Source organism: Heteronotia binoei, chromosome 18 (genome assembly GCF_032191835.1).
Source record: "Heteronotia binoei isolate CCM8104 ecotype False Entrance Well chromosome 18, APGP_CSIRO_Hbin_v1, whole genome shotgun sequence".
Classification (NCBI taxonomy): domain Eukaryota; kingdom Metazoa; phylum Chordata; class Lepidosauria; order Squamata; family Gekkonidae; genus Heteronotia; species Heteronotia binoei.
In genome coordinates, this window is record NC_083240.1 from 24,966,911 (window position 1) to 24,983,906 (window position 16,996).

The 16,996-nt window shown below is 44.8% G+C and overlaps 1 protein-coding gene across 3 annotated transcripts in view; it reads left to right on the forward strand.

Annotated features, from left to right (window-relative positions):
- The window catches only part of MTMR4 (myotubularin related protein 4), a 57,844-nt gene that overhangs the window by 22,311 nt on the left and 18,537 nt on the right, over positions 1-16,996 (forward strand). The window contains exons 1-4 of one of the 3 annotated variants that reach the window (XM_060259680.1): positions 2,968-3,346; positions 10,858-10,947; positions 14,849-14,965; positions 16,858-16,940. In XM_060259680.1, coding sequence (XP_060115663.1) covers positions 3,302-3,346; positions 10,858-10,947; positions 14,849-14,965; positions 16,858-16,940 — 335 coding nt within the window. In that variant the 5' untranslated portion in view covers positions 2,968-3,301. Of the gene's footprint in view, positions 1-2,967; positions 3,347-10,857; positions 10,948-14,848; positions 14,966-16,857; positions 16,941-16,996 lie in introns of those variants that run through there. The other 2 variants (XM_060259681.1, XM_060259682.1) reach the window with 2 other exon arrangements.

The following is a 16,996-nucleotide window of genomic DNA, read 5'->3' on the forward strand; positions in this document are numbered from 1 at the left end:
AGGAGCTCAGCCTCCAGTGTGATCTGTCCTTCGTCTGTCAACACTGCCCTTCTGCTGTGCAAAAGAATAAACGGGCACGCATCTAACATTAAAACACAGCACCATTCAGAAATGACGGAGAATATTTGCGTCTTCTAGGACACTAGGCTGCTGACCTCAACGTCATCCTTCTTCAACTAGGGAACTTATAAGGAAGTCTTTGAAATTGCTGAGTTGGTTTATCAGGAAACTTGACGCTATCCAGTTAGGGCCCAGCTAGGGTTGTGGATTCCTTTCACACCATGAGTGTGGAATTAGCTTTTGCATAGCGAGTCAGGTGAAATGGTCCTAGCACCTATTGCTGCCACTGTGGAAAGTCACTGTATTTACCTTGTGTACAGTTAAGTACACATAGAAATGCCAGACGCTGGACTGCTTGCATTTCAGAAGTTCACATAGAAGTTCACATAGAAATGCCAGACGCTGGACTGCTTGCATTTCATGGCTCAGTGTCCCCCATGATTCCCCCCCCTGCCTCTGTATAAGTCTCTGCCGTGGATATATTTCATGCATGTAATAAAGTGGACCCTCATTATTATTATCTAAATCTTTTTGGTCTTTAAGGTGTTTGCGAGACTCCTTGTTTTGCTGTAGCTGCTTGCATCGTAACTGCTGTTTGGCCTAGTGGCTTGAGGAGTGCACAGGGTAGCATGGGAAATCCTTACTTTTTGGTCTTTAAAATGATACATGGATCTTTCATCTGCTCCTGAGGGCAAGCAATTGGAACGGACTGTACATTGCCGTTAGAGACACAACTGTGAATGTGGAAGGAGTCTTATGTGAGCAGCCAGGCTGTGCCCATCTATTTGTTGCAGTGTGTTGCGACTGCGTGGGCAGCATGGTACAAAAAAGATCCCAGGCAGCTGCTTGCTGAAGCACATGGAGACTTGGTGCTGGTGCCTAGAAACTGAAGGGTCTCCCCTCCCCTCTTGACTGTGTCAGCTCTTTAGCCTTCCCTGAAAAATCTTCATTATTAATGGTTAATGTTATTTTAATTTTTTTTTAAAGTAACACTAAAATAATGTATTCATTAGTAATATATCACAGGATATATTATCAGAAACAGAGCAGAGCAATAAATCATTTCAAATAATTATCCAGCGAGGATCCCAGAAAAATCAGAATCTTCCTTTCTTTTGTCACCAAAAGACTCAAACTATTTAATAAAAGCTTTATCTCCTTCCCAGGTTCTCATACAGATTGTTTGCATTTCATATATGTGTGTGTGTTTCAAACATATGTGCCTACATGCTTAGCAATGTGGTCTTTTTCAGTAAAAAAACAACCAGTTTAAATGAGTCTGTAGCAAAGGGATTTCTGTTGAACACTATGGCAAGGCTCTACAAATCACAGCTGCCATGGTGTCATTTCCCAACCAGTTGCTTTCTCAGCTGGCTCTAATATTTGATTAAATGGAGCTTTTAAAGCAATAACTAAATTATGAGAAATTGGTGACTACTTAGGTTAGGACTGGAGATCAGCTTTTTACAAAGCCATATGTTTATGGCTTCAGTCAGAATTTTTTTTTTTTTGCCATCAAGTCACAACTGACTTTAGCTGTGCTGTTGTGTTTTCAAGGCACGAGATGTTCAGAGGTGGTTTGCCATTGCCTGCCTCTGCATAACTACCCAGGTATCCCTTGTTGGTCTCCCATCTAAATACTAACGGAGGCCAACCCTGCTTACCTTCCAAGATCTGATGAGATTGGGCTATTCTGGGTTATCCAGGTCAGGGCTTAATAAAAATCGTAAGAGACTGTAAAGAATTTAGGATTAGGTTTTGCGGTGGCAATAATTTGAAAACCCCAAGGTCTGAAAAATTAGTCTAGTTTCTAAGTGTTGGGACTGACCCCTGAAGCCAAAGGGAATGTGTGAATTCCTGCATTATAAAATTCACTTCCACAGTATAAAAGCTAGCCAACGCATGTTGGAAACACTGTAAGACGTTTCCAATTTGGACAAGGTTTGGCTGGGGTTAAATTTTAATTAGACAGGGTTTATTTTATTTTACCTGTTTTTTTTTTTAAACTCAGCTATTTTTAAACATGTATGTAGCCCACTGGAGTATTAGTGATGGGGTCGTGAGTTCCAGTAGAAAGATGATTGCAGCACATGGGCATGATGTGGAACTCCCTAGCGAAGCACTGTCAGATGACGGGGGAGGGTCCGTACTCTCTCCCAAAGTAATTTTAATTGGTCCAGAAATCAGGATTGCCCGCCTTGTTGTGGAGATTAACGTCCCCTTCCTTGACCAAAAGAAAGTATTTTGCAATGTGCCCCTTTTCTCTCTTCTAATTTGTTTGCCCTCAACCCTACGGTGAGAAAAGTTCCAGGCTAAATCCTCTCCATCTTGCCTGTGCAGCCATTCTCTCAGCTTGGGGAAGTCCGTTCACGAAACATCCGATCACCTCCCTTCTAGTGCAGTGGAGAAGCTTCTCCGTCCGGCTTGCATGGTGTAGCGCAAGACCAGCCTCAGAAGGCCAACCGAGGTCTTAACATCATTTCTTTCTAGTGTTGCTTCAGCCCAAGTTCATTGTGTCCTGTCAGGGTGGGCGGGTGGCAGTTCCGAGATGTCAGCTGTGTATTCTTTGGCTCCCAGCCAGAGGAGATTGCGGGCCCAGTAGTTGTGCAGCAGAGCTGGCAGAGTCGTCGTGTCCCTTTAGTGTCTCACGCAGCAAGGCCAGGGGGAGGCTCTGCTTTGCACGAGTCCTACAGATCTGTGCCGACGTGAGTCCCAAGCTGAATCCCAGCCAGGTCTTCTTTCCCCCCTGCTGGAATGCACAAAAGCACAGCTTTGTCGGGGCCCCTGCTATTGTTCCCTCGCATTCCTGCACATGTCCTCCCGGACTCAAGCTTGGGCACAAGCAAAGCACCAGTCTCTGAGCAGGCTCCATGTCGTAGCCCTAATGCAGACGAGAAATGCAGACTCAGAACGCTGTGAATCTTCCTAGCAGGTTGAGCCGGAGACTCCATTTTCTGTGCGGCTGCTGGGGAGTCGCTGGCATGGCAGAGCCTTGTCTGGCTTCCATCGGAAGGAGGTGGAGTCTCTCCCTCCTCCTCCCTACCCCTCCCCTCCATTGTCGGCAGCCGCTGAAGCAGCCGGTGCACCTGCTTCTGTCTCTGCGACGGAGATGCTCTAGCTCTCTTCTGGAGGTTGCGCTTCCAGGCATCTGTCTGCATCCAAGTCCTTTGCGCCGAGTGGGGCAAAAGAAAGCGATGCCACCTGCGCGCCCCTGGCCCCGCCATCCTCTCTGGAAGCAACTATGACTCTGCCGGGCCGTGTCTCCTGTTCCATGCTCAACTGCTTTGTAAGTGGTCTCTCTTCCTCACCCTCCCCCCCCCACGCACCCCGCCCCTTTTCTTCTCTGTGCTGTCTGCTTGCATGCAAGGCCTCTTGTAAGCCTGCATATCCCTCCATGTCTTGAGATGGGTGGGGGGAGGAGAGGGCAGAGAGGCTGGAAGCTGGACATCCGCTGAATTTGCCCGCCTGGAGGCTCCAGGCGTCAGGCCTTTTTTTGTACCGCTTCCCTCCTCAGCCTTGTGTTTGGGGAGTGGTTCTCCTCCTCCCCCATTGATCTCACATGCTTTCTGCAGATGGGGTTGGGTTGATCGCTTCTTGGGGGTTAGAGGTCACAAACCCGGTGACTGCAAAATAGTTGCACAAGCTCCACCGTGCAAAATCTTAACAGGCAGGGTAGGCAGGAGATCAGTTCCCTGCCCAGGGATGGGTCACAGGGACCCTTGGCCTGCCGAGGACAAATTCCTCAACCGTCTTGTCATTGCCAGTCTCTCTTTCTGACAGCTCTGGGGGTTCTGTTTTGTGCTTCTTGGATCAGGGCCGTGGGCAGTCTGAGAAGGGAGTCCAGGCTTGGTGAAACATGGACCTCCTCAGTCATTGTGCTTGCTAGTATGTTGCTGAAACCAGGAAGGGCGAGCATTGATTCTTGCTTGGTTGAAGGGTAGCGATAGGAGAAGCGCCCTGCTCTGTGCCTGTGGTGAGCTAACCTCATGTAAGGGAGATCCCTCCCTCCCCGCCCAGGGTAGGCTGCAACGGGCTGCAGTTCTGTGTGCAATTTACTTAACATGGAGCACACTGACCTCTGCCCTCCCAATGGCCAAGTTGCAGGAACAGCACTGACCAGGCTGCAGGGTACGTACAGCTTCGACTTGCTGGTTCCGAAAGGGAAAGGGTATCTGGTGGAAAGTCATCTAGTTGCTGAGCTAACCTCACAGGTAGGTAGAGGTGTGTGCTCATGCGTTTGTGTGCATCAGAGGGCTTGTTAGCCATTGCAGTGTTCTTTGGTACAAATTAAGAGGGCAAGGCATTTTGACAAGGTGTTAACTGTGCCATCATGCTAAACCCTTGATCTCTCTCGCTTGCTATTGTCTCCTTGAACTGACAGTGGCTCTCCGGGGTCTCAGACAGAGTTGGGTCTTTCCCAGCACTCACTCCCAAATGTACCAGGCGTCCTATCTGGGGCCTTCCACATGCCTCATATGTGCTCAAGCACTGAGCTACATCCCCTGTGATTAAAAGCAAAAAAAAAAAATGTAACTGAAGACTTCTTCTGATGAACATGGGAACATGCCTTATATTGAGATAGACCCAACCTAACCCATTATTTGCCTTCTGTCTGTCTCCGTCTTGGATGGAGAAAGGTCTTTCCTAATATCTTCTGTCTGCTTGACTGGAGATACCAAGGATTGCAACCAGGATTGTCTGTATGCAAGGTTGGGGCTCTACCACTAAGTCATAGCCCTGTTCTTAGATTGGATTGTGCTCCATTAACAGACATATACAGAAACCCAAACTCGAGAGACAGATGAACACATGGCTACCTTGTACAGAATCAGACCCTGGGTCCATCAGAGTCAGTATTGTCTCCTCTGACTGGCAGCAGCTCTCCAGGGCCTGAGGCAGAGGTTTTTCTCATTACCTACCACCTGATCCTTAACTGAAGATGCCAGAGATTTGAACCAGGGAACTTCTGCACCCAAAGCCGAGGCTCTACCACTGAGCCATGGCCCTTCCGCTCATGGGGGGGATGGTTGAGGTGATAGAAAAGGTTGGCTGAATTTGTGTGTTCCTCTTTGTATGGTTGCTGCTGCTGCTGCTTATTATTGCTCACTAGTGCATGTTGTACTTTACAGAAGAACATGAGGGCTTTTTTTTTAATGACCCTGCCCCAAGAATCTTGCTATCTAAATTTTGTCGGGGGACCGACAGACCTACAAAGACCAGGGAAAGAATGTAAGGCATATATACTGAGGTAATGCCCTGACCTGGATGGCCCAGGCTAGCCCAGCCTCATCAGATCTTGGAAGCTAGTCAGGTTCAGCCCTGATTAGTGCTTGGATGGGAGACCTGAAGAAAGTCCAGGGTTCCTACACAGAGGCAGACAATGACAAACCAGCTCTGTTCGTCTCTTGCCTTTAAACCCTATGGGGTCACTGTAAGTTGGCTGTGACTTGATAGCGCTTTCCACCACCGTACTTCGGTAATAAAAGTGAGGTATGTTCTAGAGCAGGGCAGTAGAAAGAGAGAGAAGGATGGCACCATGAGGATAGATTTTGGCAGGGCTTTTTAAAAGCAGGAACGCACAGGAACACAGTTCCGGCTGGCTTGGTGTCAGGGGGTGTGGCCTAATAGGCAAATGAGTTTCTGTTGGGCTTTTTCCTACCAAAAAAGCCTGTGTGAAACTATGGTGATGTCAGGGAGTATGGCCTAATATGCAAATAAGTTCCTGCTGGGCTTTTTCTACAAAAAAAGCCCTGGATTTTGGCAAGAAGTTTGCCCTATGATAGGCAAGTTGTTAATGTTGCCCTCCTGTGCTGTGGATAAGGCCTCTTTGCCTTCACTGGCCTGTATAGCAAGTAGTTTATATCATGTACTTTGGAGTAAATCAGTCTCAAAGGAGGGGCTGTGGCATAGTGGTAGAGTATATGTGTGTGGTATGCAGAGGGTTCCAGGTTCAATTCCCAGCACTTCCAGTTAAAAAGGCTCAGGAAATAGGTGGTGTGAAAGACCTCTGCCTGAGACCCTGGAGAGCCACCGCTAGTCAGAATTTTCAATGCCAACTTTGATAGACCAATGGTCTGATTCAATATAAGGGAGCTTCAAGGGTCCATGAGTATGTCTTATCGAAAGCTTTGTTGTCCAATGTTTTGTACCGGTGAGGTAATTTTTAATAATTAAAAGGTTTGTCACACACTTATTAGAATCTCACAAACCAGCATATAGAACTCTCCAGAACTTTTCTTCAGGCTGGATGTTAAAAAACTGAATGGGTCAAATGGGAAGGAAAAAAAGATTCTCATCCCTCATCTTAAGAACTTTTGCCTGCATCCTGTATAGAATGCCAGGGAAATTTGAACAGATAACGCTGGTTAGAGCTGGTATTGGGTTGCATCCTAGATCTTTTGGGAAGATGGATGGGGAAATGGCAGCCACAGACTGAAAATATGAAATCCAGTAATGGATGGAATATGTCTGCACAGCCGAATTGAATAGAACATGCATGTTTTCAGATTGTGTATCACAAAGACGCTTGCCCTGGACCGATTTTCAGCATTCAGTTATAAATAAGCTGAATTCCTCCAGACTTTGCTACCTGTCTTGAGATTTTGCAATTTTAGTTGATTCCCTGCCACTAGGATTCTGGCTTGTCTTCTGAGCGCCTGGCTTGACATAACACTCATATACTAAAAATGCACTGTGCATACATAATAGAAAACAGTAATCCTGTATCTACCAGCCGCTGTGCTGTTAAGGGTTTAGGTGCCACCATCTTGAATTTGCAGCCAGATGGTGTAATCTTGTACTTATGCAAGTGGCTTATGAATGCACAGTTTCTTTCCATGCATGTGCAGGAAGTATTTAATGGTCACTTTTTGGGAGGAACAGTTGGAACTCAGATGTTTGAGGTTGTGTTCAAGCCTTGGAGAAGCTGCAGAAGGTGTCTTCTTAGCACCGCCAACAAAATAGTGCAGTCTTGGCCCATCCGTTAGCATGGACACAAAGTTCTTGCTGAGAGAACTGTTACAAGTTTTTATTGTTCTGTCAAGGTTGCAGGAGTGTCTGCATTTGAAAGCTAGTATTTTATTTCAAACTATGACTGCTGGATACTGTGTTGCAGTTGCCTAGCCAGTACCCCTCTCCCAGAAAATTATAAGGAATCCTCCCTTTTCTTAAAAGCTTTTTCTCCCTATTTCCCATCTTGTCCTGTTAAATGCCTCTCTGCCTTCCCTCATGTGGAAGAGAAACCAGAGTGTTTATTAAAAGGTGAAACTGCTCACACCGTGAAGTTCCAAAGTGAGTAGAAATCCAATTTGATATATTTAGAAGTGACTAGTCAATGTGGTTGTTTCAGTGCTGAGCTTCCAGTTAAGAATGATGTCATTTTTCAGGGGTGAGGGGGGGAGAAGGCTTTATTTAAATACAAACTAGAAATCCTGGTTTTTATCTGTGTCTTAAAGTGACCTACAGTGATCATTAAATCCAGACTATGTAAAGCCATGCCTCTCACAGGATCAGAGGTAGGGGCAGCCAAAATAAATTCTTCCAAGGCTTAAAAGGGACCTATGAAGCTTCCTTATACTGAGTGCATCTAGCTCAGTCAGAGCCAGTTTGGTGTAGGAGAGCCAGTTTGGTGTAGTGGTTAAGTGCATGGAGTCTTATCTGGGAGAACCGGGTTTGATTCCCTCCTCCTCCACTTGTACCTGCTCGAATGGCCTTGGGTTAGCCATAGCTATCGCAGAGGTTGTCCTTGAAAGGGCAGCTGCTGTGAGAGCTCTCTCAGCCCCACCCACCTCACAGGGGAGAGAAGATAAAGGAGATTGTAAGCCGCTCTGATTCAGAGAGAAGGGCGGGGTATGAATCTGCAGTTCTCCTTCTTCTCTTGTCTCCTCTGAGCTGGAAGTAGCTCTCCAGGATCTCAGGCAAAGAAGCTGTTCCTAACACCTGCAAACTGAGATTCTTCAACTGGAGATGCCGGGGCACCTTCTTCCATGGAAAGCTGGTACTGTAGCACTGAGTCATGGCCCTTCACCAAACCTTCCCAAGCTTCTGCTGTGTGGTTAAAACACTGGGAGTCTCCTCCCCAAGTGTTTCTGCTTCAACAAGGCTGACTAATAACTGAAGTGTTTTGTAAGGTTCACATCTGTTTTCTGATTATTATTTTTTTAAAAGCCTTTGTCATATTTTAAGTATCAGTGGTTTGGCAGTGTTCTTGAATACCATTGCTGGCAATTGAGTCACAGATCTAGCAAATAAAAGTGAATGTGTGAAGCTGCTTTATGCTATTTCAGACCATTGATATGTTGAGACTGGTACACTGGACTGGTGGCTGCTGTTTCGTGCAGAAAGGTTTTTGTTTTGTTTTGTTGCAGTACTTCTGTCTGAGAAACTTTTAAACTTGTGATAGATTCTGGGGCCATCTGAATGCAAAACATGTACTCTCAATTTGAGGCAAGGTTTTAGTAGTACAGGGCTACTTTCTCCTCCTTTCTTCTTCTTTGCAGGATTGAAATCCCCAATCATCACAGCCCATTGCAAGCAAAACCACTGTGTTTTAGGAGTGGGAAATACGAATGCATTAGCAGGGAACCCCCATTGCCTTGACATGGATAGCGCAGTATAGCCCAGTCTTGTCAGCTCTTGGAAGTTAAGCAGGGTTAGCCTGGTTAATATTTAGATGGGAGACCACCAAGGAAGTCCAGGTTTGCTGCACAGAGGCTGGCAATGGCAAACCACCTCTGAACATCTCTTGCCTTGAAAACTCTCCAGGGTTGTCACGTTGGTTGCAACTTGAATAATAATAATATGATATTGGATTTATACCCCGCCCTATACTCTGAATCTCAGAGTCTCAGAGCGGTCACAATCTCCTTTACCTTTCCCACACACACAACAGACACCCTATGAGGGAGGTAGGGCTGAGAGCGCTCTTACAAGCAGTTGCCCTTTCAAGGACAACTCCTTCGAGAGATATGGCTGACCCAAGGCCATTCCAGCAGCTGCAAGTGGAGGAGTGGGGGCTCAAACCCAGTTCTCCCAGATAAGAGTCCACGCACTTAACCACTACACAAAACTGGTTTTGATAGCAAAAAGAAGTAGTAGTCACCTGCCATGATGCTCTGATTTCTCAGAAGCTCTGTCTTCTAGGGAGGAAGTCTTGACTGTCCTTACATTTTTCCTCAGATTCTCCACGTGCTTTACAAAGTTAAGATAAATAACATTGAGGTTCAGTTGGGTAGCCAGGTTAATCTGTAGTCATAAAATTAATTTTCCAGGGTATAAGCTTCCATGAGTCAAAGCTCACTTCGTCAGATCGTGGGGAAAAGCTGTTATGGGTAAAAATAAAATGAGACATGAAAAGAAAAGGAAAGGAAAAACAGCCCCAGTTTTTCCTTGCAGGGGTGTGAAAATGGACTTCTAGGGCTATGTGGAGAAGTTAATGGAACCATGTTGGAGGTTATATCTAGGTTAGAAATGCAGACTGAAACCCGCACTCCCTCGTCCAGGACTGGATGAAATATCTCAAGAACCTGCTGGTCCCTTAAAAGGAATGCATGCCGCTTCCATAGGAATTTGAAACATTTCCCCCCATCCTGCTAATTTCCTGAGTAAACCCCAAAGTGAACAGGCTTATGCATAGTTCTAGTCTGTTAAAAGGGTAGAGGAGAAGTTACAACAAGAAGCCCCATTTTAAGGAAACTGCAGGCTGATGGCTGTGGCCATGTTAAGAACAGTATTAGGACTGAGGAAAAGTTATTTAGCATTCCTGCCCCCCCCCCCCAAATCTCACTTCTCCTGCAAACATAAAAAAGCAGTTAATTTCTGGGCAAAGAGAACAGCCTTGGGGAAAGTAACAGACAGCTTATCTACATAACATTTTAAATTCATCTGAATTGTCATAGCATTCCATCAAAGAACCTTGGGAACTGTAGTTTCCTGAAGGTGACTCCTTATTTCTGGCACAGAATACTCTGCATCCTCCCAGTTCCCATGGTATTTAAAAGGAACCATGACAGGTATATTGCCCTCCCATCAATTTAGTATGAGTTAGCGCAGGCGTGGTCAGAGAAGGTCTAGAAACTGTGGAAAGATGGTTAACGTGGTCTTGGGAGCATTACGGATACTGAGGCAGAACCTTCAATTAGATCACAAAGCTGACTGGTCGTGTTAGGAAGGTAGAAGTATGTCACTTCTATAAAAGCAAAGATTGGCTATGAAGACTTTGGAAGTAAGGCAGAGGTGCTCAGTTAGAGGTCCAGAGACCAAAAAAAAAAAGACAGTGATTCCATGCAAAGGATTGTGGTCAGACCTTGAAATATAGGTGCTCAAGGTGATTATATTTCATTTTGTGCTTTATCTAATAGATGTTTTATATTATTCTTGGCAACCCTTTAGAATATTTTGATAAAAAATATTTTTGGAAAAATGTGGGTGTTTGTTTTTTTAAATAAAGTATACAGTGGAATTTTCCCTTTTGGTGGGAGTTTACTCCCCTCTATTACAAGTCCTGAGCTGCAGTCATGGTTCCATAGTAGTGCAGAAATCAGTAGAACAAGTATTTCCACATTGCAGGCAATTTCTAACATCTGGGTCCTGTTTACTGGCTAATCTCTGTTGTGCTGCCCAGGTCCATGTCTTACAGTCTGTAAGAGAATGGATTATTCAGTGAGTAGGGCACAGAAGGTGGGTGAGCAGCCAGTCTCCATTGCTCTGGGGGAGAGAGTGCATTCTCTGCAGTGGTGTGTGTGTGTGTGTTAATCTGACATGTGTATCTGAATTCATCTTCTTGTGTTTGGCATTCAGGGCGAGGAAGGCCCTCCCAGTCTGGAGTACATCCAGGCTAAGGACTTGTTTCCCCACAAAGAGCTGATTAAAGAAGAAGAATCTTTACAGGTAAGCTACTGGGGAGAGGGGTCCTAGCAAGTGGAACTGTTTGCAGTGCAAACCTGGGTGAAGCTTAAGGCCAGAAGGGGGACTATGTGTACAGATCATCTTCTTGAAAGCCTTCAGACATACAGGTACCATTCAAGGCTTGTTTGGCCACAGCTTCTTCTGATCTAGCTCCTTCTATTGTGCTTCTGGAATGGCCTTGGGTTAGCCATAGCTATTGCAGGAGTTGTCCTTGAAAGGGCAGCTGCTGTGAGAGCCCTCTCAGCCCCACCAACCTCATAGGGTGTCTGTTGTGGGGGAGGAAGATAAAGGAGATTGTAAGCCGCTCTGAGTCTCTTGAGTGGAGGGCAGGATATAAATCCAATATCTTCATCTACCTCACAGGGTGTCTGTTGTGGGGGGAGAAGATAAAGGAGATTGTAAGCCGCTCTGAGTCTCTGATTCAGAGAGAAGGGCGGGGTATAAATCTGCAGTTCTTCTTCTTTCGTTTGGAGGCACCAGAGGAACCCAGGCAACCCAACCTTGAAGAACAAAGACAGTTTGCCACATTAGCTATTACAATACCTTTTCCCTGTGAGTCACTGGAGATTTGTGAGGGGAAAAAATACTGTTAAATACTAAGCAAGGAACTGAAAAGTTGCAGTCTTCTTTGTGAGCCAAAGTGGGTTATTTTTAAGTGCCAGCCTGAGCTAGTCATAGGAATAAGATGGGGCAGTTAACAGGCAGGAAGATAAATCCTTTGGATGTCACAGAGCTGACTGGCAACAACTGTTGGCACGAGAGAATGAGAAAAATGCAGCAAGGGGGCAACTTTTTATTGGGGCCAGTTAATGTTTGTAATAACAAGAAATTATTTTTGTGATTACACAGATTTCTTCTTCAGAGATGTGTAAAGGGCGGGAAAGTATGGCTGTGGGAATTAGCTCAGATCTTACTGTTTAAGTTTTGAGTAACTTCTAAACACAGCTTCTTATGCAACATTTTGAAAGGGTTAGCTTATCTTGGTGTCCTTGAATTCTTAAAATGTTTCAGTCTTGTTTACATTCATATATCTTGCAGCTTAATTTTTTTTAAAATTTACTGATTAAAAAATTCATATTCTCTCTTTACCACATAGACTCAAGGCAGCTTTACAACATTTCATTAAAAACAACAGCCAGATGCCCCCAAAACACAAAAATTTGACTGCCTCAAACCCCCTTTAAAGCCCAATTTGTAGGAAAGACAACAGGTAAATGCGCCCGCCCTTTTTACTTTCTCTGGGAACCTCTTCCACTGAAAAGGAACAGGCTGTGGTGGTTGGGCAGCCCTGAGTAGGGGAATTAGATGCATGAGAAAATAGAACTTTGTGGAAGAGGGGACCCAAGCAATGGAAGTCCCCTTCTGAACTAAAACTGCTGAACTGATAGTGTTGGTTATGGACAAAGTTACCATCTGGGTTAAACAAAGGAGAAATGTCACATGAACATGGGCATCCACAGATCTCCAAACAGATGTAGGTAGCTTACCCCAAATTTATTTATTTTGATGTATTTCTGTACTGTGCTGTCAATGACTCAAGGCAGTTTCCAAAACCTCAGTAAAATCCATTAAAACTGTCTGCCCTGTCGATACAATGCAGTAGAAGAGGAGCATTAATATTAGATGAAAAAGTGGCAGCAGCAATGTAAGGACCTTAAGATGATGGGAGAACCAAGAGCTGCAAAGCAGCTGGTAAAGCAGCAGACCAAGTTGAAAGAACAAACAGCAATCCCTGAGGGCCTGGGCAGGCAAGCCTGCTGAAAGACCAATAGGTTTGGTACCACACAGAGGGCTACAAAGAGGGTGTTTGGAAACAAAGCATCACAGCAGAGAACGCCTCATCCTCAGTGGCTACCTGCCTCATATCTGCAGATGGAGGTGCACCAAGTAGGACTGTGAAGATAAGAAGTTTGGGGCAGGCTGTCCTGTAGATGCCAGGCTCTAGAGCAGGCATATCTGACACTTCTGCTTCAAAACAATCCAGAGTCAAGCTCTAGGGAAACAAGAACTATCAGTGACTGTTCCTTACTTCAGGATTTCCTGTTCTCCAGTAGTCTGCTAAGTCCTTGTTCAGAAATACCACAAGAGCAGTGTTCCCTCTAAACTGAGTCAGTGTGAGCTAGCTCACAGATTTTTAGCCTCCAGCTCACACATTTTTGTCTTAACTCAGGAAGAATAACCAGAGCAGGCTAATTTATGCAGTAGCTCACAACTTTAATGCCAGTAGCTCATAAAGCAGAATTTTTGCTCACAAGACTGCAGCTTAGAGGGAACATTGGACAAGAGTGCCTTTTTATGTGGGTTAGCTTTTGGACATGGCAGGGCTTAAACTTTTAATTGGGAATGAATTTTTTAATGGATTTCTTTGGTTGGGCTCAGAGTTTTGTGATCAGTTTTTTTTTTAAATGCCATCCCAGGCCTTACAGCGTTAATTCAAAACAAAATAGACGCTGTGACTCCGGATTCAGGGCCAGCTTGCTTTCCCTTCTCTTCTGTCAGCACAATTACTTGCATTGTGAGTTAACAATTGATTAAACTTAGACATAACCGAGAACTTCCCGTGAATGGCTGTGGAGCTGTTTTCAATTTTGCTGTGTCATTGTTGCCTGAAGCAGTCTAATAGGGCAAAAATCTCATGTTGGCATTCCGCTGAACAGCTGTATTCTCTTCTCCCTCCATTTACAGGCATAAAATCACATTTTCTCAGTGCTGTTTCCAGAAATATAGGGGAGTAGGCTCTGCGAGGTTAAAAAAATGCAAGGCCAAAGTGATGCTGCAGTACCCCTTCTGATTCCAGCAGCCCAATCGCACTCTGCAAATATGATTCCCTGGTTCTGTGGAGATTTCACATCCCCTGTAAAACTTCACACTAACCTGGAGATGTTAAGCTTCCCAGTTAACCAGTGAAAAAAATGAATCTATTTTTAAACAAGAAGGGGAGGTTCCCGAGTTTAATCAGAGGGATAAAAGAAGCTTGGATGCTTTTGTTCAAATGCAATGTATATTGAGCTTTGATAGTTTTAAGATCATTTTGTGTCTTTCCCATCAAACTCTTTTAAAAAGAGTTTTAAAATACAGTTTTTTTAATGTGTTCCTCTCATTTATATTCCTTCTTCCAAGGAGTATGATTGGGATTGCCTGATTTCTTTTTTTCACAACAGCCCTGTGAATAGGTTTAGGCTGATAATGAACTTCAACACAACCTGGCAAAAGTTTATGGGTGTACATGCTTTCGAAGTAAAAATGAATCCCAAGATGATGGTTAAAATAAAACATTTGACAGAGCTGGTCATGTTCATTTGTAATAATCAAAATTTCTGCAGGATGTGAAGCTGCCCAGAACTTCTGCCATGTCTTTGCTCCTTCTTCGCCCTGCTGGTTTAGAAAGAAACTCACAATTCCCACATACGCACAAAAGTAGTTGCAATGTAGGGCTTGGAATGTTGAGGCTTCACTTTTGAGAATCAGAACTGTTTGCCTGCCTGTGGCGCACCATAAACCCCCTGTTCAAAAATAAAACTGGTCTCTGTCTGAGAAACATTGGGTGGGGGGGGGCGGCGTTAAACTAAAACACTGCTTCTGCACTTCGCCACTATTTGTTCATGCTTCAGGAATATGGCTTAGGGCTGCTCTGTCAGTCAGAGGCGCTTCGCAGGTGGCAAACCGGGTGACTCCAGTGCAGCTCTTGGATCTTGCTCTTTGTATGTCTTAATACTCTGGGGCTTTTCTTATCCATTTCCAGCTCCTCCCCTGCAGAGGTCCGGAGGAGCTGGGGGCAGGAACCCCTCCTCTCCAGGATCTGCTGAAGTTAATATGTGCAGGTATAAGAGCTGACTAGACAGAAGGCAGCTTCTTCAGTTGTGCTGTTTTGCCCTCTTCTTAGGTTCCATTTACAGTGCTGCAGGGAGAAGGTGTGGAATACTTGGGCCATGCGAGTGATGCCATCATCGCCATCTCCAACTACCGACTCCATATCAAGTATAAGGACTCTGTAATCAACGTAAGTCTTGTTCTACGCTAGGCAGCGGCCTATGATTTCCTGTAGGAGGTGGCTTGCAATGGAGCAGAAGGCCATTTGGGTCTCCCCTTCCACCTCTGCCGCAAAACTGGCCCATTCAGGCACTTAACTTCACACCTGCTCCCTGATCCCCATCAACCTAGATGGTGTGCAGAGCAGATCTTTCTGCACAACCCACGCTCCATCAAGGGAAGGAATATTGCCAGTCTGGCACTGCTAGGGAGTGGGAGGGTCGGTTTCTCTTGTATTGCCTTAATAGAGCCAGACCCTTACTTTGTTTTGGGGGGTGGTGTATAATGTTATTCAGCTTCCTCCATATTGCCTTTGCACAATGGTGCTGAAAAGGCAGAATTTGTACAATGGAAGGGTGGCGAACTCCATGTTAGTCCTTCTCTGTACTGTGTCATAGGACCCGACTGCTGTATGGAGGCTGCAGCATTTCCCCTGTTCCTTAATTTCCTGAAACTAAATCGAGATAACCTGTTTTAGCCATACCTGGGGCAAGGGCCAGGTCACAGGGTTGGGTGGCTTCTGTTGCTTACATGCCAGCCTCTTCTACAGATCTACTTCTTACCATGGCTGCCTCTTCTCCTCCTTCCCATGCACGAAGGATCCCATGAGAAAGAGGGAGAGGGAAGCTGCAATACTGTCTTCACGATTTCCCTTCTAGCTTATTTGATAAAAGCTACCCCCTCACACAAATAACTGGAAAGGAACTTAAATCCATAAAAATTCTGCATGTTAGGCAAGGCAGTAGGTGTCCTTTTTGTGGCTGCAGAGCCCCTGCATGCTCGAATTCCTGCTGGATGGTGTTTGGTTTTTGCAAGCTGCAGCCAGGCTAATGGCTTCCGATGGGATTGGGGTTGAATGTCCACTTTGTTGCTCTCGCCTCAAAGCAGAGGGCTAACTTATGAGCACTTCCGTCAAGCTGAGCATATGATCTGTGGAACATTTTCTTTTCAAAGCATCTTTTCCAGGCCAGCTGAGTTTGTGATTTCTGGTCTCTTGAAATGAATTTTCAAGGTTCTTTGGCCTCTTTGTTCCTGAAATCCACCGCTTCACCCCCAAGATGAGTTTCCGTCTAAAGATATAATGTATCTTGACTGCTTAAGTCATCACAAGTGGGTTTTGTTCCTTGAAAAAAATTGATTTTAGTTCCTAATCGCTCCTTAAACTTCCTGTGCTACTTTAACAGCATAAAATGCATAATTTATAACTGAGAACATATAAAATAAGACTGTTTTGCATATTAATGAATTACAAAAGTATAAATGTTTTTTCACCCTACAAGCAAAATTGTAAATCTATCCTGTATTAGAGCTGCAAGCAGTTGTCCTCATTACTACCTTAACACAATTTATGTTAGTTTTTGCAATTCAAGAGGTAGGAAAAATAGAAAACATAAATTTTATAGTAAAACAAAAGCAAGTGTATTGCTTGAACAGAAACATTCTCTAATGCTGTAGACTGTCTTACATAAAATCTACATACTGTACAATTTGAGGTGAGTAAAATCTTGTCATTCCAGAAGAGAAGATATTTCATATTAATTTTTTCAGCGCTCTCCAAAATTACCAGTTTTTCCATTGGTAAAAAATGTTTAAAAGACCTTGAGGTGAAAAAAGTATGTTTTTCCACCCCAAAACCTGTTCTTTTTCCCTCTGAGTCTTTACCTCTCTACTCCTTTCTTTACCTTCCACATTCACAGCTAGTATCCAGCTTGTGAAATTGCTCCCATGTGGCATGCATTTTGGAGCCAAGTGACTCTGGGGTGTGGCATGATGATGATGATGATGTAGGGAGCCCCTTGATAGCTGCTTGTGGGTCTGGTGTAGTAACTGCTTGCTCACTTGTGCTCATTTTCTGTTTTTTAGGTGCCTTTGAGAATGATGGAAAGCGTGGAGAGTCGAGATATGTTCCAGCTGCACATTGTATGCAAGGATTCCAAAGTAGTCAGGTAGCTGCTGCCTTTATGCTATCCTGGGGTGGCAGTACTGGTGGGCCTGAGTGGAA